The sequence below is a fragment of the Emys orbicularis genome, chromosome 14 (assembly GCF_028017835.1).
Source record: "Emys orbicularis isolate rEmyOrb1 chromosome 14, rEmyOrb1.hap1, whole genome shotgun sequence".
NCBI lineage: Eukaryota > Metazoa > Chordata > Testudines > Emydidae > Emys > Emys orbicularis.
In genome coordinates, this window is record NC_088696.1 from 20,672,174 (window position 1) to 20,697,252 (window position 25,079).

At 42.9% G+C, this 25,079-nt stretch overlaps 1 protein-coding gene across 1 annotated transcript in view; it reads left to right on the plus strand.

Annotated features, from left to right (window-relative positions):
- Positions 1-187: 187 nt before the first annotated feature.
- Positions 188-25,079, plus strand: part of CEP89 (centrosomal protein 89) — a 119,631-nt gene continuing 94,739 nt past the window's right edge. Inside the window, exons 1-6 of the mRNA XM_065416474.1 lie at positions 188-309; positions 2,391-2,497; positions 5,680-5,838; positions 6,702-6,903; positions 13,966-14,071; positions 21,892-21,920. Coding sequence (XP_065272546.1) covers positions 271-309; positions 2,391-2,497; positions 5,680-5,838; positions 6,702-6,903; positions 13,966-14,071; positions 21,892-21,920 — 642 coding nt within the window. The 5' untranslated portion in view covers positions 188-270. The remainder of the gene's footprint in view (positions 310-2,390; positions 2,498-5,679; positions 5,839-6,701; positions 6,904-13,965; positions 14,072-21,891; positions 21,921-25,079) is intronic.

The following is a 25,079-nucleotide window of genomic DNA, read 5'->3' on the forward strand; positions in this document are numbered from 1 at the left end:
GATTGACACAGGCAACCACCAATGGGAGTCGAGAGTCGCCAATAGAAACGCGGGGCGGGAAGGTAGACATCAGTAACGGCTGAGGGTTGCTAAGGGGAGAGGAAGGATAAGCAAGGCCAACGCTGATTGGCTGCTGCTTTCCCTTTCTCCAATCAGGCACGCTGTTGTTGTAAAGCCGGTTGTGAAGGGATAGCTTCTGTGAGTGGAGATGGCCGTAGTAGCGGGGCTGGTCCCAGTCTGGCTCTAGTCTCCCCTCCTCAGCCTGCGCTTATGGCGCTTAGTTTCAGGAGAGGCCGGACGGGCCCCTTTGTGAGTATTATCCCGCAAGTCCGAGGGGGTCACAATCCAACGGAGGGGACCCCGGGGGCGTGGCCGGTGCGCGGGTGGACGCCCCCCCGCAGTGCTGAGCAAGAGGCGGCCGAGCTACGTGCAGTCCGGCTTTAGCCTGGCCCAGGTGTCCCCAGAGGCTGGACCTGCCCCTTCTGCAGAGACCGTGGTGAACGTGAAGCACTTCCCAGGCCCGTGACACCAAACGCGAATCCCGTTACATGAGGGTGGCCATAGTCCCACGTAGGGGAGGCCTGGGCGAACCGTCGTTATCCCTTTTCTGAGTGAAAAGTTCAGCAGCATTTTCGCTTGCTTGTCTCTAGTATCTGCTGTGAAAAGGGGAACCGTCTAAACCCTGCAGATCAGCTGCCCCCTCCCCAGGCAACGTAAATCGCATCATGCCTGGCGCTAACCTGACGTTGAAATTGAGGGTTGGGTGGTTTGTTCAATGTTCAAAACCAGAAGACTCGCCCCAGGGTGCACGGGATGATCAGGGGGCGTTCTGCACAGGAGTGGTTTGGCATCTTGGAGGAGAGAGTAAATAAGGCCCACTCCCTCTTCACTCAGTTCTTTAACTACCTCTTCTCTCTCCTGCTCCCGCCTCCCAAATGCCACTCTGTGTACCCCATGGCCAATCCCAACCTATCATTCACCTTTGGGGCAGGAGAGAAGTGGGGATACCAATGCAGGCTGGGGCAATAACCACTTGTACAATGTAGTGATGCCTATAGACTTGTCATGCTGCCTAGACTTGTCCAGGAAACACATGTGCACTCACCTAGCTTGTGCTGTTTCAGCAGCTGAGTTGATAATAGAAATTTAGATTGCAAAGACTGCTTGAATTCACACAAAAACAGCAAACAACTTTTTTTTAAAAACTGATTCGGACACATGCATTCTTGGGTTTCAGAGAACATTTAGAATGCACATTAAAATTTATTTTTTTCATTATGAGAATAAAAAAAAAACCCAAATCATTCAGCTTTTTGTTGCTTTCTTGCTGCTCTGGGTGGAGTACTAGCCTGCTATTCACACTGGTACTTTTGCCTCTTAATAATAATAGAAAGACCTCTGTACTAATTACCAGACCATTAAATGTTTCACTTAAAAAAAAAAAAAGGATGGGTCATGTCAATTCAGAACATTGGCTATTAAATCCAGGATCTGGAAGCAGTGGCCTCTACTTGATTATTCAGTGAAGGAGAGAGTTTCTATATTGCACCAACTCAGGAGCTAGTAAATTAGTACAATTGCCTGAAAAGGCAAAATTCCTTCCCAATTTGTATAGCTGTCAGTTTACTCCCGCACCAAGATAATAAAAGGACATTTAAGGATCAGAACAAATTCCCTTCATCTGAAATCTTAAATACATACCCCCTTGTACTCCCCAAAGTAGTGAAATTTGCCCAAAGGGTTGTGCCCTGGTACAGCAAACTCCCTTGCAAAAGAGTCACTAGTGCTAGTTCTACTCAACTAGTACTAAGCATTACGCAAGTCTTAGGGGCTACTTCATAATATTTCCCCCCCATTCAAACTAAACTTTGACTGGTTTAATTTTAATTTCTTTCCCCATCTCCTCATGTTGCTCTGTCTGGTGATCCCTTGTGATTAACTGAAGAGGTAGTACTGATAGACCCTTCAACTAGTGGCCTCTATATAGTCATCTTCACTAGAGGAAGGATCACGTTGTGGTAATGTTGGGGAGGCAGAGTTTAAAATTTTTGGAAGAGACACGTTCTCTTTTGGCACCACTACCCCTACACATGCACAAAAAGTAGTGGTGGTAGCAAGTGTGCAGTTTAGAACCTTACTTTTGTGACTTGGGAGTAATGGGAGAAATACACTTGTGGGATTTGAATGAATCACAAACTGTTGCCTAGTGATAACAATTATTAATATAATTTAAAAATCATATCTAGAATCTCTTGAAATCATCTATGGACATTAATTTGCATGTAAGTGTTCTCCCCTTTTGTATTATTTTGTATAGTAAGTGTGCATGTTCAGTTTTGTGTTGTTATCCTTCAGATCATTGCCAACTAACTTTATTTTAAATTGTCTAGAAACATATAGCTCATGGCCTGGTCCCTGCTGCTACCATAGCTCCTAAACCTGCAGTTCCCCGCACCCCTCCCCCTCGTAGTCCAAACCCTTCTCCAGAAAGGCCCAGGTAGGTTTTAAAGTTACTTCTTTTTCCTCTCTTAAGTATCATTAGTTACAGTGGAATTACAATAATCAGTGTAGTAGAACTGCATGATTAGAATAATTGCATATCTATACTGTAGCTCTTATGTAGCCCTTTTCTCAAGCGGAATATATTTTCTGTATAGGACAATTTGTTTGTACTACTAAGATCTATATTATTCTCCACTTCCCCCAAGCATTCTTAATACCAGAATAATGCCAAGGCCATATCCTGTAGCCTTTATGTACATGTAACTCCAATTGAAATTACTAGGAATTGTTACATGCAGAAGGTCTACTTTGGACTATTTTTTGTCTAAGTGGAGCTTGTTATAAGAACATAAGAATGGCCCTACTGGGTCAGACCAAAAGTCCATCTATCCCAGTATCCTGTCTTCTGATGGTGGCCAGTGCCAGGTGCCCCAGAAGGAATGAACAGAACAGGTAATCATCAGGTGATCCATCCCCTGTTGCTCATTCCCAGCTTCTGGCAAACATAATTCCTCTTAATTCCTATAATCAAGGATTAAATACAGATGTGAGAAGCACTGTAATTTCTTGACAATTCCAAAAGACATTTGTTTTATGTTTTGACAAAAGTTAATTAATGTTTTATTCGAGTACAGCAACATTAAGTGGCGGTTGTTTGAGTTTCCATTTTCTTGTAGTTAGTCTAGCAATACAAAAAATCTGTTTCATGAAAACTGAGGATCTGGATATTCAATATTTAATGAAGGCCAGCAGCATATCAAGCATTCTAAATGTAGACAAAGGTCCCTGACCCAGCAGCTTTAAGTTTAAGAATGTGATGCTGCTGCCTCCACACAGGCAAAATTCCCATTAGTTTACTTACAGAGTGACTGCATTATCATGCTCTAAATAAGAGCACCAGTACAAAAGAAGGCCCCAGTCCTGCAGTTCATCACATGCAGACAGGTAGGCAGCCTGACCCTGTGAACATGTGTACACGAAAAAAGTTGAGTTGAGTTCATAAGGGCTACTCATATGTATGTTCGCAGGATCAGGCCATTTAATGTTAAATAAACCTTGAACCTTGCCTTTTACACAGGCAGATTGATTAAATAGCCTGATTTTTTTGTTTTGTTTTAGGCCAAGTTCATGCCAAGCAGAAGCAGTCACAACTTCATAAATTTCAAATAAGTTGCTTACATTTGTGCTGTGTTTGGATGAGTAATTGATTGAAAAATTAAGTTTAATTATAAAATCTTTTTATTACCTGGCTAACCCAGGTAAAACCACTTTTATGGTTTATTAATTATTACCAAGAGTGCCCAGATTACGAAACACTTATTACTATATGTCTTTGCTTCATCACTAAAATAAAGTAGTTTCTGTCTAGTAAACAGCTATGATTATTTTGTTACTGGAGTTTTCAGTATAATAGTACAATATTTTAAAATGGCAGATTTAAAAAAAAAAGAAGTCATGAGAAAAGTTCATAGGGTTTTTATAACTGCTTTCAAAATTTGACATATCTAGAAGTTTTCTTTAAACTGCAAGCACTGATTGAAATGAGAGGTATATGATCAAGTAGTAGGTTTTTATTTGGGAGAGGAATTTGTCATAAGGAGTGGAATAAGATTATTTTTAAAAAGATTATTGTTAAAGTAACTGCAAAAAAATGCAACCTCAGTTAAATCAGAATTTAGAAACCAAATTAAAATCTAAAAGAAAAAAATGTTGTATGACTGAATTAACACCAAAAAGCTGGTTTGAAGGAAAACAATTAAAAAAAAAAAAAAAAAGAGCTTTCCTACTTCACTATACTTATGTGCTGTCAGGACTAGTTTTAGAAGTACTGGTCTCCTCAAGTGAAGAATGCATTAATATCCCCACACTAAAGGGAAGAAAACTTTACAGTTTATTAAAGAATTATGTAATTAAAAAAAATCACCCCTTCAACAGGTGCTCCTAAAATAGGTGTGAAAATAAGAAAATGAATAAAACATCCTTTGAGTTAGCAATGCAGACCCATGGTACCATATAAATGTTATAAGAAGTTATTTTTCTGTTCCTTTCCATTTTTAGTCCCCTACTGTAATCCACTTTCTCTCCTTTCTCTACATTTTCCTTCACTCCTGGTAGTTGTTCTTCAGTCTTCTTTCTGTGTCAGTCCCCATCTGTTTCCTTCCTGTGTCTAGTACAGGGGTCGGCAACCTCTGGCACGCGGCTCGCCAGTGTAAGTACCCTGGCGGGCTGGACCAGTTTGTTTACCTGCCGCATCGGCAGGTTCGGCCAATCACGGCTCCCACTGGCCGTGGTTCGCCGTCCCAGACCAATGGAGGCGGCGGGAAGCCGCGGCCAGCACATCCCTCGCCTGCGCCGCTTCCCGCCGCCCCCGTTAGCCTGGGACCAGTGTGAGCCGCGATCGGCCGAACATGCCAATGCGGCAGGTGAACAAACTGGCCCAGCCCGCCAGGGTGCTTACCCTGGCGAGCCGCATGCCAGAGGTTGCCGACCCCTGGTCTAGTATGTCCTCAGTCAACTCCAGTTCATTCTACCTTCTCTTTGGCCCTCAAGTTCTCTCTTTTCTTGTGATTTTATTTCACCTTTTTTACTCCGATTCCATTGTTTTTCCTCTCCACCTTCCTCATCCTTCCTCTCCTCACCCTTCAACTCCATCCCCCCAAAATACACTCCCTCTCCCTTATCCCAGTTCACAATCCTACAGCATTAGTTGCCAGCCTCAAAGTCAACAGCAGAAGCAGAGTAGGGAATATAGGCCCACCAACTACATGGCAGGACCTGGGGCACTCCTTACAACACATCACCTGGGGATGATACTGGGTACTGTGGAATGCTTGAGGCAGATTCTGCCCTTCGTTTCTTATGTGCAACTCCATGAAAGTAACTGAGATTTCTGTGTATGTGATGTAGGAAAGTGGGATATGGAACACATTTTACACAGAATTCTGCAGTGCCTAGTTATAGCTGAGTTTATGCCTTAACTATCTTTGTGGGCTGGTGGTTTAAATCAGTTCCCGTAATATTTTAAGATTTTTTTATTATATGATTGTTAAATCTTAAACTTTGTGCTATTGCCTAATTAGTGAAGGTACTTCACAAAAGGTACAGATACAAGTTTTGAGCCATAGAGAATACATCACAGTGTGTTTTATTTCACTGTTTTATTTTCCTTTCTTCTAGATCTGCGCTAGCAGCAGCTATTCTAGTGACAACTTTAACTGGGCGTACCGTTGCTATTCCCCAGCCTCGTCAACGATCACTTTCTGAAAGTGATACCAGCTGTTTGGAACAAGAGTGTTTTATTGAGCCCTATGCCACAGTCACTGAGCTCAAACTGGGGTACTGTACACTTCCTGTTTTAGCACCTCACATTGGAAATAAAATCTGAAAGTGATATGGTGGTACTCATAATAATCCCTAGCACTTAAGTTACTCATTTAAACTTATCTTTTCCCTTCAAGGTCCTAGATTGAGTCCAGAGTGCCCACCCATTCCCTTTCCCCCATTTTCCGTTTCATGTATGGCAGTGTTATAACCACAGACTCCAGAGGGGAAAGACTGAATAGTGCAGCAAGGCATACCAGTAGAAATGTGCATATGAATGTTTGCCAACTCACTCCCATTTGCACAATTATTCTTAGGGAATCATCTGAGTTGCACATAAGGTAGTTCCCTTGACCCATACTATATTCTCCACAGACTACTCCATATGTAGAAATGGTAGACCTCTCTTTCTCTGTCCCCAATCTGGCAGTCCCATAAAAATACACGGTTTCATGTGTCTAACTACCAGAGGCGGGGGATGCAAATACACCTCTACCCCAATATAACGCTGTCCTCGGGAGCCAAAAAATCTTACCGCGTTATAGGTGAAACCGCGTTATGGCGAACTTGCTTTGATCCGCCGGAGTGCACAGTCCCACCCCCCCGGAGCACTGCTTTACCACGTTATATCCGAATTCGTGTTATATCGGGTCACATTATATCGGGGTAAAGGTGTATCCAGTTTCACTAGCATAAACAAGAGTGTGAACAGCTGAAATTCTGGACCATTGTGTTTGCTGTTAAAGAAATTTAATTGTCTTTTTTGGGCATCTGCTGTTGCATCTGATATATATGTTCAGTGTGACCCTTTCAGCTTTACTAGCCTTTGTTCTTTGGAAAAGAACAACTTTGTATTTTAAAGTGTTCTCCATTTGCAGGCCCAATTGGAAGCATGATGATAGTGAAAGATCTCCTGTGCAGTCGCTGGAAGTGTCAGGCAATCCTTGTGAAGATGAGGACATGGACACATATCTTTCAGAGACAGAAAAAGAGCCAGAGCACAACTATCAGGGTACAGAGAAAAGAGAGGAAAGCTTCAGCAATTATGCTATTTATGCTGTTCCCTATAAAAATAAAAAGGTTGGTCACTTAGTTTCTTTTGCACATTTTAATACAAAATGTAAGAATCTGAATGTCTGAAAAAGGGTTATTACACTTTTTTCTACTATTCATACACATTGTTTCCAGTTTGCATTTTTCATTCTTGCCTCATGCTTCACTTACCTCTGATTGGAGTTCTCCAAGTTAGTTTCATTCAAACATTCACAGTCACCCACTTTTCTGATGGTTTTGGGGTTTCTCTTATCAGAATGATTTAGAAGTTGCCAGGAAACAAATGTGGTATTTTGGCACCTTATTTTACATTTAATGAGGATGCATAATTGGCTGAGGAAAGCATGCAACCCTCAGTCCACATTTTGGAAGCAACGTTTTCCACAGAGGCTGCAGTCCAACTTTATTTTACACCTGCAATTTTGCAGGCGCAAATGACAGATTATAGGTATCTGTTAACGTGATATACAGCTGCAAATGTTTGTGGGCACAAATCAGATAGTAATTTAAACAGTGTCATTTGTACCCTCAGTTGTTTGCACTGGTAAGATTAGAAGCTCTTATTGAAAATTTGTCCCCAGAGTTTCACTGCTGGCTTATAAAGGTGTTCAATACACTGAGTATGAAACCTACACTGTAGACTGTGGAGAGGAATGGCGTGGAGAGCTCAAGTCATGTGAATTATAAACACTTTATAACTTCCAGAAATTGGAATAATGATTTGTATACATATAAACACACACACACAAACAACTACATTAAAAGAACATCACTGGTGCAAAATCAACCACTCAGAAGCTGGGAATTGCCAGAATTAAGGTAGCCTGTGCAATCTGAATTTATCTGCCTTGTGCGCATGATGATACAGTTTTTAATTACATTACATACTCTCTTTTCCACAGGACCTTTACCTCATTTGAGGCACAGAATGAACAGTGATCATTTAATGAGCAGCTATTTACTGTTTTGTTTTATTTTCATTGTTCAATGTGTAGGCTTGGGCCCTATTTACTATATTGTATTCCAGGGTTTCTCAAACTTCATTTCACTGCGACCCCTTTCTGACAAAAAAAAAAAAATTACTACACGACCCCGGGAAGGGGACCAAAGCCCGAGCCCTTCCACTCCGGGCGGGGGGGATCGAAGCCAAAGCCCGAGCCCTGCCCCCCTGAGGGCTTCAGCCCTGAGCGGGTGGGGGCTGTAACCTAGCCCTGCCACCCAGGGCTGAGGCTCTCAGGCTTTAGCTTCAGCCCCAGGTGGTGGGGCTCAGACTTTTGGCTTCAGCCCCAGGCCCCAGCAAGTCTGACGACCCCATTAAAACAGGGTTGCGACCCACTTTGGGGTCCCGATCCACAGTTTGAGAACTGCTGTGCTATTCAAACTTGTGCTGAATTATTAGTTTCCTTATGGGCTTTTCTATGGAGCTCATCACTATATCCAAGTGCTTCTCAAACATTAATTTATCTTCACAACACCCCTGTGATGTGAAGGAGTAATATTATCCCCATTTTACAGATAAAGGGCTGAGGCACAAAGAGATTAAGGTCAAAAGCATCCACTAATTTTCGGTGCCCAATTTTCAATGTCTAGGACCTAATTTTTCAGAGATCTTAGCATTATATAGTACTTTGTATGTTCAAAATACAGCTCCCATTGACTTCAGTTGCCGCTGTGAGCACTCAGCACTTCTGCAAACCAAACTTCAGGCTATCAAGGGAGATACCCAGAAAATGAGAAACACACAATTAATGACCAGCTGTGAAAAAATTGGTTAGTATGACTTGCCTGGCATCACACAGGAATTCTATGGCAGAGGCAGGGATAGACTTGAGTTCTCTGGCCCAGCATTCAGCTGCCTTAACCACGAGACCATCCTTATTCTTCCTGCATTCCCCTTCCTCCTTTCCTACTTGTGCAACAAATGAGGCAGGGATCTTACAGTCAGCGACACTATCTTGATTCATCTGCAGAGCAGGTCTAGCTTGTGGACTGCAAGAGGCAAGGGTCGAGTGGAGAAAATAGTATTATGTGATTATGTCGTTAAAGACTGTATCATAATGTGTACAGACAAGGCCAAATTAAGGTTGCACTGGTAACCCCTAATTCTGACATTTCTTAACTTTAGGTCTTAACTTAGCAATTTCAATCACATTCTTTCAACATAAGAAATTATACAAAAACTAGGTTTTTAAAAAAGAAACACACACGGAAATCACATCATATTGATACCCAAATGGCATCATATTGACACCCACACGGTTCATCAGCAGGGTTGCATCATTTAGCCCACCTCACAGACCTCTATCATTTGAACTAACAGAGTAACTAATAGCAATAATAAGAGGTCATCCTCTCTGTGGACCAGTAATAGAGGGGGACGTGATACACTTTGCCATTGGATTTCAGAGATGTTTGCTGACAGCATAGGAATGATGAGACTCTGAAATCTTGGATTCCATTGCAGGCTCTGAAGGGGAGTGGGCTCAAGTGATCACGGACCCTTCTGTCTGTCCCTGCCTTACCCTACAAACTTGACCCCTTCTACCTAAACCATTCCTATCACCTTTCCACTCCCAGATTCCCCTTTGATGCTCCCTCACCATTCCCAGTCCCCCCCACATACACACACACACCTTGACTCCCCCTCATCCCAGCTCCTCATCCAATCTGTTTTGTCCCATCTTTCTGGCCTCCAGTAATCTGCCCCCTCTCTGGACTTCTCATTCAAATCTCAGTCTCTGTCCTGCACCTCGCTCCCTTGTCCCAGTTTCTTTGCCCGGCCAGTCTCAGTTCTCTCCCCAACCCTCGCTCCTCATCAGATCTGTTTGAACCCCCCCATACTGCTTCCTAGGCCCAGTCTCTTTGTCCAGCTGTTCCCAGCCTCCCGAGTCCCCTCAGCTCCTCATTCAATCTCAGTGCTCCCTTCCTCTCCAGCCATCTGGCTTTGAGTCTCTCCCCATCTCCTAGTCAGTCTCCTTGCCCAGCCCATTTCAGCCTCTGTGTTTTGTCAACCTCAATCACCTCCCCCTACCCCATTGATGATGCTTATTTTTATGGGCCTGCCTATAGTTGGAGGGACAGTAAGGGTTGGTAGCATAGTTTTAGCCATTCAGGTCCCCAAATAGTAAATACCCACTAAGGACCTGTGATTGTTCCCAAGTTACATTAAATCAAATAGCTTCATAGAGCCTTTATTAACCAGCAGAAAAAATAAAGCATCCTACTCTTTTAAGGACACCATATACCCACAACTGGGAATTCTCAGCCCTAATCAAGGGTAAAGGTATCTGTCAAGCCTTCCCTTAGCCAGATCCAAAATAAAAGGACAAAACAGTTTCCTACTCACTGTTTTCCCTACAGCAAAGCACAGCTTTCTCCTGGGATCAAGATTTTCTGTACAGATGATTTTCCATGAGAGTTTTGGTCCAGTCCAGGAGCCTCCTCAACCTCTTTTTCTTCCTAGAAAGGAATAAGTCCATTTACTAATGCCTTCTATTTATTTCTTCCTGTTCTAATGAGCCCCAGCTGGAGGATCCACCCTTCATAACTGGAAGCCCTGGCAGTTTCTTTGGTGTGAGGAAGGCCCCTCTTTCATTTCTTCCACCTCAGGCTGTTAACCTGTTCCCTGCCTGATTGGATTTGGAGTCATTCCATCTTGGAAAAAAATAATTGTTTCTTGCAATATTTTCTCAAGACATAATAGGAAATAACTTATTATCTTGCATATAAAGACATTTCAGGGAGCGTAATGACCCGTAACTACAAAACTGCTACTTTTATTAATCAAAATATAAGCTAAACAATACATTTTGTTCCTAATCTATTAGAATTGCCTGAATTTCTAATAAATTTAAAACAATGTATGCATTGAATATTATTACTATGTCATCTCTAGCAACCAAGTGGCTCTTTTGTGCTCAGACACGTTAGGTATTGAAAATGTATATGTTCAGCTGGAAAAGTTACAGATACCTGCTATAGAAGGAGTCTCTCATTCACCAACAAATGTAAAAAAAAAATCTTCAATTTAATTGGAAAACTTGTTTGATTTACACATTAGACCCCATTTCCTGATTCTGCTTTCAGACCTGTTTTACACTAGTCCGTCCCCATTGATGTAAGTGGAATTAATCCTGAATGACAATGGTATAACAGAAATAGGAATCAGTTCCATCACCTTTGCTTTATGTAAATGTTGACATCATTTTATGTATATTTCTTAATTCAAGAAAGTCTTGACTCCTGCACCAAAGGATACATTCACTGGCCTTACTTCAGTTACAAAAAGATAAGATATAATCGTGGCCATAAGGTGGAGCTGTTTCTATATTTCATGTTTTATTATGACAAAATATAGGGTGAAATCAAGTTTAAAATAAAAGAATTGCAGTTTCAAAGTAGTTTTCAATATTTTTACATTTATTTGAAATATATTTCCTGGAAGGGACACTGTGATGGCTGGTTGGCATGAAAGTTGACCTACCAGCTTTTTATTGATGTACAAAGATAGTTAAAAATCTACAAAACAGCATACTGGCAAAATTGCACATCAAAAACCTACATAATGATTAGAAATAGCATATCCCACTTCTTTAACTTGTCCAACTGAGTGAACATAATACCTATTTGCTTATTATTTACTAAGATATATTAAGAGCATCCTTCCAAGCTCTATGCACATATACAAATAAAAGGATAAATAAAACCAAAACCTCTGTCACCCAAAGTCACTTAATGATGTAGCACATTTTAATACCACACTTAGCTCATTTAATAAGTTAAGTCTTAATGCAACCACCACCACTAAATAATAATTTGCACTCAACCATTCCCAACCGCATACTTCAACCCACTCCTCCCTGAAAAGCCTGGGAAAATAGATGAGTGTCTGCAGCAGGCCCTGAAGGCCAAATAATCTGGCCTTTGTCAGAGTAGGTGGGAGGCGAGTTAGAGTCAAAGGGCCATCATAGACATGGAGCTGTTAGATTGAGTGTCTTTGCAGATGATCACAGTGTGCTTCAGTATTACTTGGAGATACAAGGTGGTCCCTCTGGTAGTCTGGGCCCAAACCATTGAGCGTTTTACAAGTGACAGAACACTTCAAATTCTACCTGGAAACTAGTTGGAAGCCAGTACAGATCTCAGACTGTTAGTATAATGTTCTCAGTGCCTGTAGCACCACTTAATGTACAGACAACTATGTGCCACACCAACTTGTTTCCAAATACCTTAAAGTGTAGCCCCATGGGCAGTACATTAGAATAATCTAATCTTGAGGTGATGAGTAATTGTAGCAAGATCCATATCCAATAGTTTGTGTGTGGGATGCATAGTTCTCAGAATCAAAATCTCTTTGGGGTTATTGTTTCAGCCAGTCGGGTTGAAGACTCAAGTGTCCAACCATTACCGATTTACTGTATGTTATAAAGATTATTTTTTAAACTAGAAGTACAAGAAATATCACTTTTACAAATATTGAAAGCTTAGATATTGCTCCAATATCACAGTGATGAGCAGATAGATGCCTATGTGAGGAAGTGGAAATTTTTTGTAATATGTTTGAGTTCTATATGTGCCTCAGTTTCCCTCTGTATTTTGCATTCCCACCCAGTGAGGGGCAAAAGGGTTAACACTGTTCCTGGAACAGCACAGGAGATATGAGGTGTATGTGTCACTTCCTTGTTGGGGTGAAATGACTGGGTTGTTAAGGAACTGGTTGAAATCAACCCAGATCAACAGAGGGTCCAGAAAGTGAATGATCTACACTCAACAGGAGGAAGCACTGCCAGGTGGGGGTTGTGAACTCAGTGTGGTCCTGCCTGATAACAAATGACTGGGAGGTGACCAGCCAAGGGATAAAGGGTTGGCTGCTCTCACCTGGGGTGAGAAAAGAGAGAGAGACAGGGACAGAGATGGAGTCCATCACAACTTGGCTGGAATGGACTATGGCTAACCTTTGCCTGTCTTTGCTAACCTAAGGACTTTCAGATTCTGTTTGCTGCCTGCTGTCTCTGGAAATACTCACTGGAAGCTGAAGGGGTACAGTACAAGCCTCCCATGGGAGTCTGGCTTGGTTGGATCTGCTGCAGGGAGCCATGGAGAAAGACAGGGTTTGCTGGTGCCTAAAGGCCCAGTCTTGGAGGTTAGGGGCCTGCCTGTGCAGAACCATGTGGGTTCTCAGGGCCTGGCACACTAAAGGGATCACTCCCAAGGGACTGGTTACAAGCTGGGCATTCACCAGATCCTGGGGATCCGTGACAACATGCCTAGAGACTGAGAGATTTTGAATCATACAGCAGTTATCAGAAAGACCCCGTATCTTTAATTCCAGTAGATTTTTCCATGTTATGGATTTGGATTGTCTGCCTATGAGAGAGAGCGAGAGAGCAGTTTAACACTTCTAGGGCACACATAAAGTGCAATTTGGAGCTTTGTGCCAAAATGATATTAATAATTTAACAGACAGAAAGAAAAGTAACAGAGTAGATGAGAAGCAGCAAAATGCTATGTCTGTGAAAGGAAGCAAAAAATACCCTTAGGTGAAGCAGAGAGAGGGTAGTCAGTGAAAGGGCAGAGGAAAAGAAAAAAGAAAGGGAGAGAGAAGTGTATGGGATGTTGGTATGTAGTTGACAGGTAAAACAGCTCAGACAATACAATTATATTCTTGATTCCCTAAATATGCACATAGTAATTTTATTGAACAGATTGAGATATATTGTATACATGTTTTATGTATAATCAGTGAGTTTAGATACTGTATGTAACAAGTGAAAGGTAAGGTGCTTTTACAGACTTAACTGGGCAAAATAGAGGGACCATTACCTTGCTGTGAGCTAAGAAAATACCATAATTCTTTATCTACTGTTAATTACTGTTAAGATTTTCATGGATGTAAATCTAAAGGGAAAAAAAGTGGAAAATATGAACTTAAGACATTTCCTTGCAACGATCATTCTAAGGACTGGTTTGAGCATTAATGCTATAAATGTGTTGCATGCACTTGCGTGCCTGCAAATGTGCATGGATTGTTTTTAGGATGTTCTCTGAATTTCTATAATATGGTTACTTCTCTGCAATATTTTCATCCAGGTAAAGCTTCCAGTATCTTCTAGTGTTGATCTTGATGAGAATGAAATTTCATCCCATGAAGCTGCATTTCCGATTTTAGTAGACCAGTCAAATATACAAGTGGAAGGTAAACAAACATACTTTTAAAGTGATTTTTTCTACTTTTTAACCTCCCAGGGTAACTACTAACTGTGGTATGCAACCTATTTCTTAAATCAGCCTCAGTACCAGATGACTGGAGGATCGCTAATGTAATGCCTATTTTAAAAAAGTCCCCAGAGGTGATCCTGGCAATTACAGGCCTAACTTCCATGCCAGGCAAATTGTTTAAACTATAGTAAAGAACAAAATTATCAAACACATTGATAAACACAGTGTGTTGGGGAAGAGTCAGTAGCTCTTTTGTAAAGGGAAATCATGCCTCACCAATCTATTAGAATTCTTTGGCCAGTCAGCAAAGATGGACCAGGGTGATCCAGTCAATTTAGTATACTTGGATATTCAGAAAGTCTTTGAGACAAAGTCCCTCATCAAACTCTCTGAAACAAATTTAGCAATCATGTGATAAGAGGGAAGGTCCTCTCATGGCTCAGTAACTGGTAAAAAGATAGGAAACAAGGGGTAGGAATAAATGGTCAGTTTTCACAATGGAGAGAGGTAAGTAGTGGGGTCCCCCAAGGATCTGTACTGGGACTTGTGCTGTTCAGTCTATTCATAAATGATCTGGAAAAAAAGGTGAACAGTGAGGTGGCAAAATTTGAGGACAATACAAAATTATTCACAATATTGAAGTCCAAAACTGACTGCGACGTTAAAAAGGGATCTTGCTAAACTGGGTGACAAAATGGCAGATAAAATTCGGTGTTGATAAATGCAAAGTAAATATAGTCCCAACTGTACATACAAAATGATGGGATCTAAATTAGTTATTACCACTCATGAAAGAAATCTTGGAGTCATGGTGGATAGTTCTCTGAAAACATCTGCTCAATGTGCAGGAGCAGTCAAAAAAGCTAACAACGTTAGGAGCCATTAGGAAAGGGCTTGATGATAAGACAGAAAATATCATAATGCCACTATATAAATCCAACACCTTGAATATTGTGTGCAATTCTGGTCGCCTCATCTCAAAAAAGATATATTAGAATTGGAAAAGGTGCAGAGAATTACAACAAAAATGATTACAGGTGTGGAACAGCTCTGAGTAGAGATTGGGACTCTTACAAAATAGATGACTAAGCAGGGATAAGATAGAGGTCTATAAAATCATGAATGGTGTGGAGAAAGTGAATAGGGAAGTGTTATTTACCACTTCACCTATCACAAGAACTAGGGGTCACCTGAGGAAATTAATAGGCGGCAAGTTTAAAAAAAAAAAAAAACATAAGGAAGTACTTCTTCAAACAGTGCAGTCAACCTGTGGAACTCATTGCCATGGGATGTTGTGAAGGCCAAAAGTATAACTGGGTTCAAAAAAGAATTAGACAACTTCATGGAAGATAGGTCCATCAATGGCTATTAGCAAAGATTGTCAGGGACGCAACTCCATGCTCTGGGTGTCCCTAAACCTCCAACTGCCAGAAGCTGGAACTGCATGGCAGGGGATGGATCATTCAAAATTGCCCCATTGTGTTCATTCCCTCTGAAGCATCTGGCACTGACCAGAGACAGGATTCTGGCCTAGATGGTCTATTGATCTGACCGGTATGGCTGTTCTTATGACTTCAGTAAGGCCAGGATTTTTACCCAAAACTTTGCCTTCATACAAATTTGTATTATCTGAAACTACTTATATGTGTCAGTCTATTTATACAGCCCTACTAAACAGCCATCCCCAAAGACTTGAGTAAAGCCTTTATTACTTTACTTTCTTCTTTATTTTTCCTATCATTAACATTTTTTTGCCCACTGAAGAACTTTCAGTTTCAATGCCTACTATTTTCAGTGACTGTTTAGGTCATGTGACTCCTTATTTTATTTAGTGATATTGAGACATCTGTATTCCTACAACAGCAGTCTAATCAGGTCTTTACAAAGAGCCGAGCCAGTCATCCAATTGTCAAGAAACCTGTTTCTCAGTAATAACCCTACTTAGGCTAGGTCTACACTACCCGCCTGAATCGGCGGGTAGAAATCGATCTCTCAGGGATCGAATTATCGCGTCTCGTCGGGACGCGACAATCGATCCCCGAATCGACGCTCTTACTCCACCAGCGGAGGTGGGAGTAAGCGCCGTCGACGGGGAGCCGCGGAGGTCGATTTTGCCGCCGTCCTCACAGCGGGGTAAGTCGGCTCCGATACGTCGAATTCAGCTACGCTATTCGCGTAGCTGAATTTGGGTATCTTAAATCGACCCCCCCCTGTAGTGAAGACCTGCCCTAAGACTATCAACTGTTGTGGACATCAGGATTCATTAAGTCATGACTGCTCTAATACTAAGTCAGAATGCTATATTGAAGCAGGTGGATGTTATTTTTTTTTGTGAACTGTTCAAATCTGAAACATTTGCTTCTGAATTTTTCTGTTGTCCAAGGTCTCCTGGAAATGGTTGTACATCATGGGTGAAATCCTGGCCCCACTGAAGTCAATGGGAGTATTACCATTGGCTTTAATGAGTCAGGAATTCAACCTAAAGTTGTAGGCATGTTAATGTCAGTAACTTTTCACACATTTCATGTAATCAATCAGGCCCTTGTGACTTATAGGACTTGCAGTCTCCAGTGGATCCCAGAGCTTTGTTGTATTGCTGTTGCATGTGCTCAGTCCCACGGAAGTCAATAGGAGTCGTGTGTTCAGCAGTAACAGGAAAGAGCCACCAGAGTTTAATTTTCTCTTGCTCCTAGTGCAGAAAAAATAAGATTTTGATGTAAGTTTTATGTTTTTCTGTGGGACCAGAGTCAAAGGCAGTATTAGTTTGGAGGTCAGGACTGATAACACACAAAATGTATTTTGCAGTAGTTTGTATTCCATTGCTGCTTTATGATAGAGCAAAAATTAATGTCAAGAGGTTCTTTGTATTTGCATTTCTTACAAGAAAATGTATTTTTAGTTATAAAATGGGTGTTGGAAGATATATGTCTAATACTGAAGTTTGTGTCTACAGTAGCATTATTTGTACATTCTCCCTATCGTACATAAGGGATTCCCACATATAGAAGTTATATGCAGGAATCAGAGGTAAAATAATCTTCCCTACACTTGAAACTGAAGCAGTTTTAACTAGTATATACCAAACATGTTCCATTTTAATTTGATACCTTTTTGTTCAATGTTCCTGTTTAGCACCTTATAAAATAAGTTTTATGGGGGAATTTAAGTGCTTAGGAAGAGAAGGGACTAACAGCATTTTCTTGAGCTAGCCATAGTGTTGTCAATTGATATGCAAATTTCTCTATTCATCTGTGCCAGTGCACCTGAACCTTTTCTTACCATCACCCTATTGCCATGGAAAATAGGAGAAGGCTAATAATTTAAAATAATAATTTATAAAAGTTCTCCCATCTCCATACTTGTTTTCATCTCTGTCCTGAAATGGTATTTGAAGTCTCCAAATGTTTATGCATAAATAATCCACTATACCACCTTCCCCTTAACTTTGTTTTCATTATACTCTGTGCCCCGATCCTCTTTTTGCTTATTCCCCTCCTAGTCATGTGTCTGTGTCATGCCAAGTGACATTTGGTATAACAAAATAAAAAAAAACCTAAATAAGATTTAGCTGTAATTTGTGATTTTCTACTAAAGTTACTACAAAATAAATGAGTCGTAATCTAAGCCAGGCCTAAAATACAAAAGACTTGTGAATTAAATTATTTGGCAAATGTATTTTAAAGATAGTTGTGAGAGAAGGAATTTTAGTTATTAATAAGTGGGCTTAAGAGTGACTTTTTATAGCACTTAGAGCCATCATCTAGTTAAAAAAATAAAGTTTCTGTCTCACAATATTTTAGCTGCTATTGTTAAAACAAATTCCTAAAATTATACCTTGAAAAGATTAGTGGAAAACATCTTTTTTTATTTTTTTTTTTATTTTCCCAAGTTGTTTGCTGTACGTGTTTGGCAGTACTTTGTGTACAGTCATTTTCACCATTTACTCCGTTCTAGGCCATTTTGTCTGTCTGAGTATTCAACATGAAGAGAGAAGACATTTTTAAAATAGGTAAATGTGACTGTAAAAACTTCAAGAAGTGGCAGAGAAATTCATAGGCTAGTGTAATACTTGAAGCTACTCTTAAGTCTTATTTTTAAATTGACTAGATTTCTAGTTGTAAGTTTTCATTTAACAGTGTTGTTCCTATATTCCTCTCCAGTGATTTAAAACTGCCCAGTTTTGAACTAGGTTAATCAATTCCCATCCTGCTTTTGAGGGAGTAGCTCATGCGTTTAGCCTAGAACCAAAACACTACAGAACACTAAAAATGCTGGAGTACTAGGGAAGATTTAGCATATATACAAGATCAGTTAAAATGAATTGAACTCTATCCCAACGTATTTTCATTATCTTTGTACAGGTCTGTCTCGTCTTACACTTGGGTTACGTTCCGTGGTCAGCGCGTAAAGTGAAAACCGCGTATAGTCAAAATTACATTGAGTGTAATGGCGGGCGGAATCCAGGGCTCTCAGCAACGTGCGCAGCTCCCCGCCGGCAGCCTGGGTCCCCACTCCCTGCCGAGAGCCCAGCTGTCCTCCTGGGCTCTCAGCTCCCTGCTCCACACCGGGCGCATGGCAGTTGACTGGACTCTGGGTGCAAAACTCCTTACCGGGTGCAGCCATGCTCCCAGTGGGGAGCTGAGAAGCCTGGTGCAGCTGCCTTGTTCCCGGCAGGGAGCAGAGAGCCCGGGGGGCAGCCAAGCTCCTGGCGGGGAGATCTGCGCCTAGAGTCCAGTCGGCTGCCATGCTGCTCCTGTTGGAGAGCCGAGAGTCCAGGAGGCAGCCCGGATTGGAGCCAGGAGCCTGGGTGGCAGCCCAGGTTGGAGCTGAGACCAGGCAGCAGCCCAGCTGGAGAGCCGAGAGCCGGGGTTCTTGTCAATTTCACAGCTCCAGCCAAGAATGACAGCCAATAGATATAAGTAACACAGTGTCTACAGGGACACTGCATCACCCTAACTACACCAACTTAAGCCCTGTGCCTCTTGTGGAGGTGGAGTTGTTATGTCGGTGTAGTAGGGCACTTATATCAGCGGGAGCAAGCCTGTAGCACGTATACTGACATTGGGTGCCTTACATCCACCTAACACTGTAGTGTAGATCAGGCCTTAGCATAGCTTATCTGTCTGAGGCTAGGTCTACACTGGGGGGGGGGGGGGGGTCGACCTAAGATACGCAACTTCAGCTACGCTATACTGAAGTTGGCGTATCTTAGGTCGATTTACCGTCGTGAGGACGGCAGTGAGTTGACCGCTGCCACTCCCCCGTCGACTCCGCTTCCGCCTCTCACCATGGTGGAGTTCCGGAGTCGACGGCAGAGCGATCGGGGATCGATTTTATCGCGCCCTGATAGATCGATCACTACCCGCTGATCCGGGTAGTGTAGTGTAGACATACCCTTAGGTACTTATAGGGACCCATTACTATTGTATCTACGGCCTTCACAATCTTATTTAGCCTCAGAATCTTAGACTGTCACAGAATTGTATTGGCCCTGATCAGAGTAGCAGTAAAATCAATGCCCAGTGAAATCAATAGGTGTGTAGTGGGTTAGCAGTGGGCCCTTCCCCTCTGGGTCAGTGGGAGGCCACTCCACCTCACTACATTAATAGGCGTTGCCTACAGTCAGGGAATTAGAATTCCAGTGTGGAGTGGACTCAGGGCTTGTCTACACTATCAAGTTTTGTTGACAAAACTTATGTCGACACACAAAAGTCGACAAAACAAAAATCGCCAAAAGGTGTTCACACTTGCTCCCTCTGTCGACAGATCATGTCCACACTGGGGACACCATCATTGACAGGGTGAACAATGCACCGTGAGTATGTATTCCACAGTGCAGTGTTGTGGGAAGGAAGAGCTGATCGCTGCACATCTTGGGATTCTCTCCCAGTTCTCCCACAGCCCTCTCAGCTGCCAAGAGCAGCATCATGAGTAGCTCTGTGAGCTCTCTGTGCTGAGGAATGGCAAAGCAGCACAGCAGTTTGTCCCCCTCTCCCTGCAGCAGCAGTCTGCCTGCTGCTGTGTTCCTAGTGCAGGGCAGAACAGGAGCATTCCAATGATTTGCTCTCTGTTTGTTCCCCAAATGGAGCAGCACACAGCTACTTCCTGGAGCTTTGAAAGGTGAGGGGCACATGTCTGCAGGGCAGCAGAGATAAAAACACTGAGCAGAGCAATCAGGGCAGGCATTGTGGGATACTGGCGGGAGCCAGTTCTGTGGACAAAACAATCAGCAATGTCTACACTGGCTCTTTGTCGACAATAAAGGGAGGGGAAAAGACAAAAGTCTCTCTTAGGGGTGGAAGTTTTTTGTCACCAAAACTGGGCATTTTTCGCAACAAAAGTCCCATTGTAGTGTGCACGCTCTTGCTGTTTTGTCGCCAAAATGCAGTTTTGGCGACAAAACTTGCCAGTGTAGACAAGCCCTCAGTTTAAGGAGATCCGGCTTTCAGGCCAGGCAGGCTATAAGCCATCTGTATGCTCGGCAGCAATAAACAGTCTAGAGCTCAGGCCTTTAGGCAGGGCAGAGCAGCAAAGGTTTAGGCTTGGGCCCTTAGGTAGGGCAGAGCAGCAAACAGTCTAGAGACTTCTGGCCCTCAGGCAGGGCAGGACAATGAGCAGTCTGTGAGCTCTGACCCCCAGGTAGGGACAGGGCAAACAAGCAGTAAATAGTGTGAGAGCCCCAGCCCTCAGTCAGGGTATGGCACTAAATGGTCTATGGCTCTGGCTCTGGCTCTCAGTCTCGGTAGAGCAATACAGAGTCTAGGGGCCCAGACCCTCAGGCAGAGGGGCATCAAACAGAGTAGGGGGCTCTGGCCTGCAGTCAGGGCAGAGCAGCAAGAAGAGTCTAGGGGACCTGGCTTTCAGGCAAGGTGGGGCACCAAACAATTAGGGAGCTCAGAAGAGGGTTTCTCTGACCCCTGAGGTGGAGCAGAGCATTGGGCAGTCTATTGCCTGATGTCTTGGCTCTGGTAGACTGCAGACAATTGGAGGCATCTTGGCCTATGGTGGGGAGACTGCCACCCAACTCCACTGGGTCCTAGACCAGGGCCTTAACAGTGGCAGAGTGTTCCACCACTGGGTCAGCGGGGAATCCAGCAGCAACACACTGACCGCATTTCAGGCAGCAATACGGCCAGACTGGAATTGGCTGTCCCTGGGCCACTTCCTCCCCTCCCCTCGGGGTGTACCTGGATCTGTGGGTGTTCTCCATCTCCTCAGGGCAGGTAGTCAGCAGCAGTCCCAGCAATTCCTTGATGTCTCAGTCAGCTGGCTTCTCCAGCAGCTCTGCCAGTCCTCAGCGTGGCGGGGCTCCCCTTTGATCTCCAGGCTTGGAAGGGGGCAGAATGCATCTGTCTCCTCCAGAGTCTACAGCTCAACTAAGCTCCAGGACCCGCCCTTTATACTTCCTGTCCTGCCTTTTGACTTCCGGTGGGAGGGGCGGGCACAGCCTGGCTCCACCCACCCAAGCTCAGAGAGTGGTCCCTCCCCCTCTGGCTCAGTCGGAGGCCACTCCGCCTCACTACAGAGTATTTCATTTGTGCTTTGGATGAGATCCTAAAAGAATAGAAAGATAAGCTAGAGGAAGACAGCAATAAAACTTGATTTCTCCCACATTTCTCTCTCTGCAGTATTAGCTAAAATAAACACATCATATCAATATTATAATAAAATGTCTGGATTATAATGGAAGAGGAGTTAATTTATCTAATCTGTGCACTCATTTGGGAATATTTATGGACTTGTAAAGATTTTTGTTTTGAATTGATTCAAAGACCATCTATTTTTTTTCCTTAACAGAAGATGAACCGCCTGTTTTGAATTTAAAGGTAAGAGTATGGTGAAGGTAATGATTACAATGCATTTTGAAAAAAAGTGTCTTCAGGGGTTGATGACTAAGAATTGATCTGATGAAAGTTACTTTGTTGTCACCAGGGAGCCTTTTACAACTGACCTACAGGTTAATGAAGATAATCATTTATTTTAAAAGATCCCAAAGCACATTATATGGATGGTCTCTATAAAGGGACCACTTCACCCTTTAGTGAAATGCAACCACTGTTGAGGTGAAGCATAGCAGCAACGCAGGATGCAGAAACACTGCATAACAGATTCACACAAGCACTGAGGAAGAAATAAGTGAAAATGCAAGGGGAATTTAGGGAGGTAGCATATAAAAACAAGAGACATATGTAAGTGGTAAAGTTCAGAATCTGTTCCAAGCTTCACCAAAGTTAAGGGGATTTGGTGTTCCTGAGCTAGAATTTGGCCAGGACACTGGATTTAACACTTCCTACTCTTGTTAAAAGTAATGTAGGCTCAGTGTCCCATAATTACCTTGCTGGGACATTGGTTTAGTACCAGTGGAGGAAAAGACTGCCCCATCAAGCCTCCAATTTAATCATTTCTTCTTTGGGTGCTTGTCCATATATATTCCACTGTTGGGTGCACATACACCCAGTGCACTTGAGATGGATTCTTTTGGTCAGCAGTGTCATTGGCGGTTACGATTGTGCTTTGAATGTCCGCATGTCTCCAATTGAGTGCACAAAAGATGGGGCAACCCCAGCCACCTTTCATTCCCTTCTCACTACCACTGGCTACAAGTCAGAACTGGCAGTGTCCAAGTTTCTTCATTCACTGTGCTGACTATTCTTTGCTATGTAAATATAAATATAGGTGCTTAGCAGTTAACCAGTCATTAGTGCTACAGAGTTTTGATAGTGTTTCCTTTCTTCCTTTTAGAAGGAAATTCACTCCTTTGTTTACCTGGGAGTTAGGCCCTGTTGTGGGGTACATCATTATGACTGAACACAAATCTCCAGGTTTTAAAAATTGTCCTTCATATTAGGCTGTAATGCCTCTCAATGATGAGCACACCATTTGTTGATTGGGTCTGGGTGAGAGGCACATTACAAAAAGATGTGCTCTCTGTAAATTATTTTCTAAAAGAACCCAAAGAGCTAGGAAGTCTTATCTGAAAATGCTCCTGCTGAAAAGGTCAGTGCATCCTGGGGCAGTGTCAGGAGTAAGGCCCTGCAGCTATGCCTGCTCAATCTTCCGTCAGCCTACCGAGTCAGCCAGGCTGCCTGATGGACAGCCCTGCTTGACTGACTGAGGAACCTAGCAAGCTGGTTCTTAAGCCAGCAGCAGTTCGCTGGCTGTTCAACACACGTCTGTGGATTCTCTGCCTCTCTCTGCTTGCCTCATTCCAAGACCTGCTCCTGCTCTGCTCCTTCACTGCTTGAGCCTAGACCTTGCCCTGCCCCCAACCTCACTTCAGCCTAGACCTGCAGTGACATTCCCCAGGGTACAATCTGGACTGCTGAATAGCTGCATCTCCTGAGTTTTCCAACCTGGGATACCTTTTACACTGCTTTATTGGTGAACAGCCACCCCTGGCCAGTTAACACACAGCCTCCAGCATGTAACTTGCTCCCAGCTGCCCAGTATTGAGTGTTATTAGCTAGCCACTCATGAATTACACTGCAGAAGAACAGCAGCAGATTTTCTAGTCCCCAGACTTTCCTCCAGAAATGTGCATCTTGTATTGTCCAGCACCCTACTGAACAATGCAAGCTCATATAAAGTCCGTCATTTCATCAATGGAAAATGATATGCACCAGCTGTTATAACAAATTGAGTTTCCCAATCCGAACACACTGGTTTGATAAAACAGTGAAAAACGTTTATTAAATACAGAAAGAAAAGAAAGATTTTAAGGACTACAAGTAATGATTGGTCAGGATTGGTTACAACAGAAATAAAAGATAAATTAGGCATTTAGCTCACATTTTAACAAGCTAAGTACATTTAAAAGCAAAAAGTAAGCTTACAGCAGTCTTTATTGGCTGAAAAGCCTTTTAGACAGGACTTCCCCTCCCCCAAGTTCAGTTCTTTAAGAGTTGTTGATGTCACGAGCAGAGATGGAGGAGAGTGAGGTCAAGCATTTTTCTCCCCTCTTTATAATTCAATTTGTTGTGCTAGAAACATCCTGGCTGAGTCCTGGTGACAAACAGTGCCTTTTAGATGTGAGGTTTGAACCGTTATTCCCGTGCCAGAGAATGGTCGCATAACTAAGTGATAGCTCACTTGACTTTGTTAATACCTGTCTGGGGGTGCCAGTGTGTCTTTGTCTCTAAAGAATTGGTTTGGGCCTGCCTTTCTAAATCTGGAATGTGTTACAGCAATGTTATACAGTAGAAACTTATAACTTTACATACAATATCGATACACATGTTTAACCAGGACAATAATATGCAGCAGATTGAGTTTTTAAATGATATCTCACAAGGCATACTTTGTACAACATTTATCATAGTCTTATAAAAGGGGTGAACTTAATGGTGTAGACTGCCACACTTGCCCAGCACCCAGCCTTGTCCCAGTGTTGCTGCTGCCTGGGAACCCATCCTGCTCCTGCCTTCCCTGACTCCAGCTAATCTGGTTCTGACCCTCAGCCGTAGTTCTGTCTCAACTCTTGGCTCTGGCATTTGGACTCTGACTTTGGTTCTGACCTCCAGCTCCGATTCCCGGCTCTGACTCTACTTTGACCTTGGGTTGTGGCATTTGGACTCCAATCACTAGGCCTGGCCGCCTGCGACCTCTTCCCGATAGGCAACAGCTTCTGAGCAGTCATCATATAAAAGTACTCCCGTTGTGTGTTCAACTTGTGAAGTCAAAGTAAATGCTTCTAAAAAGCCATCCCCCTTGTCTGGTAAAATCACAAGGGTTTAGAGGAGAAAGGAGTACCAAGTCCTCACAAAAATTAGATCTCACTCTCCTTCACCAGGTCCTTCCTCAGGGAGCCATAAATCCTCTTGAACCTCAGGGGAAAAGGGTAGCACAAGGCCCCAGAAGGGTCCCTTTGACCCCTGATAAGGCACGAGTCACCGTGCCTCAAGACCAGCTCCCTTGATACCACTTACATGCCCCATATCATCCTCCAAGTCCTGAGGCCCCTGGTACCATGTGTCTCATACTGACGC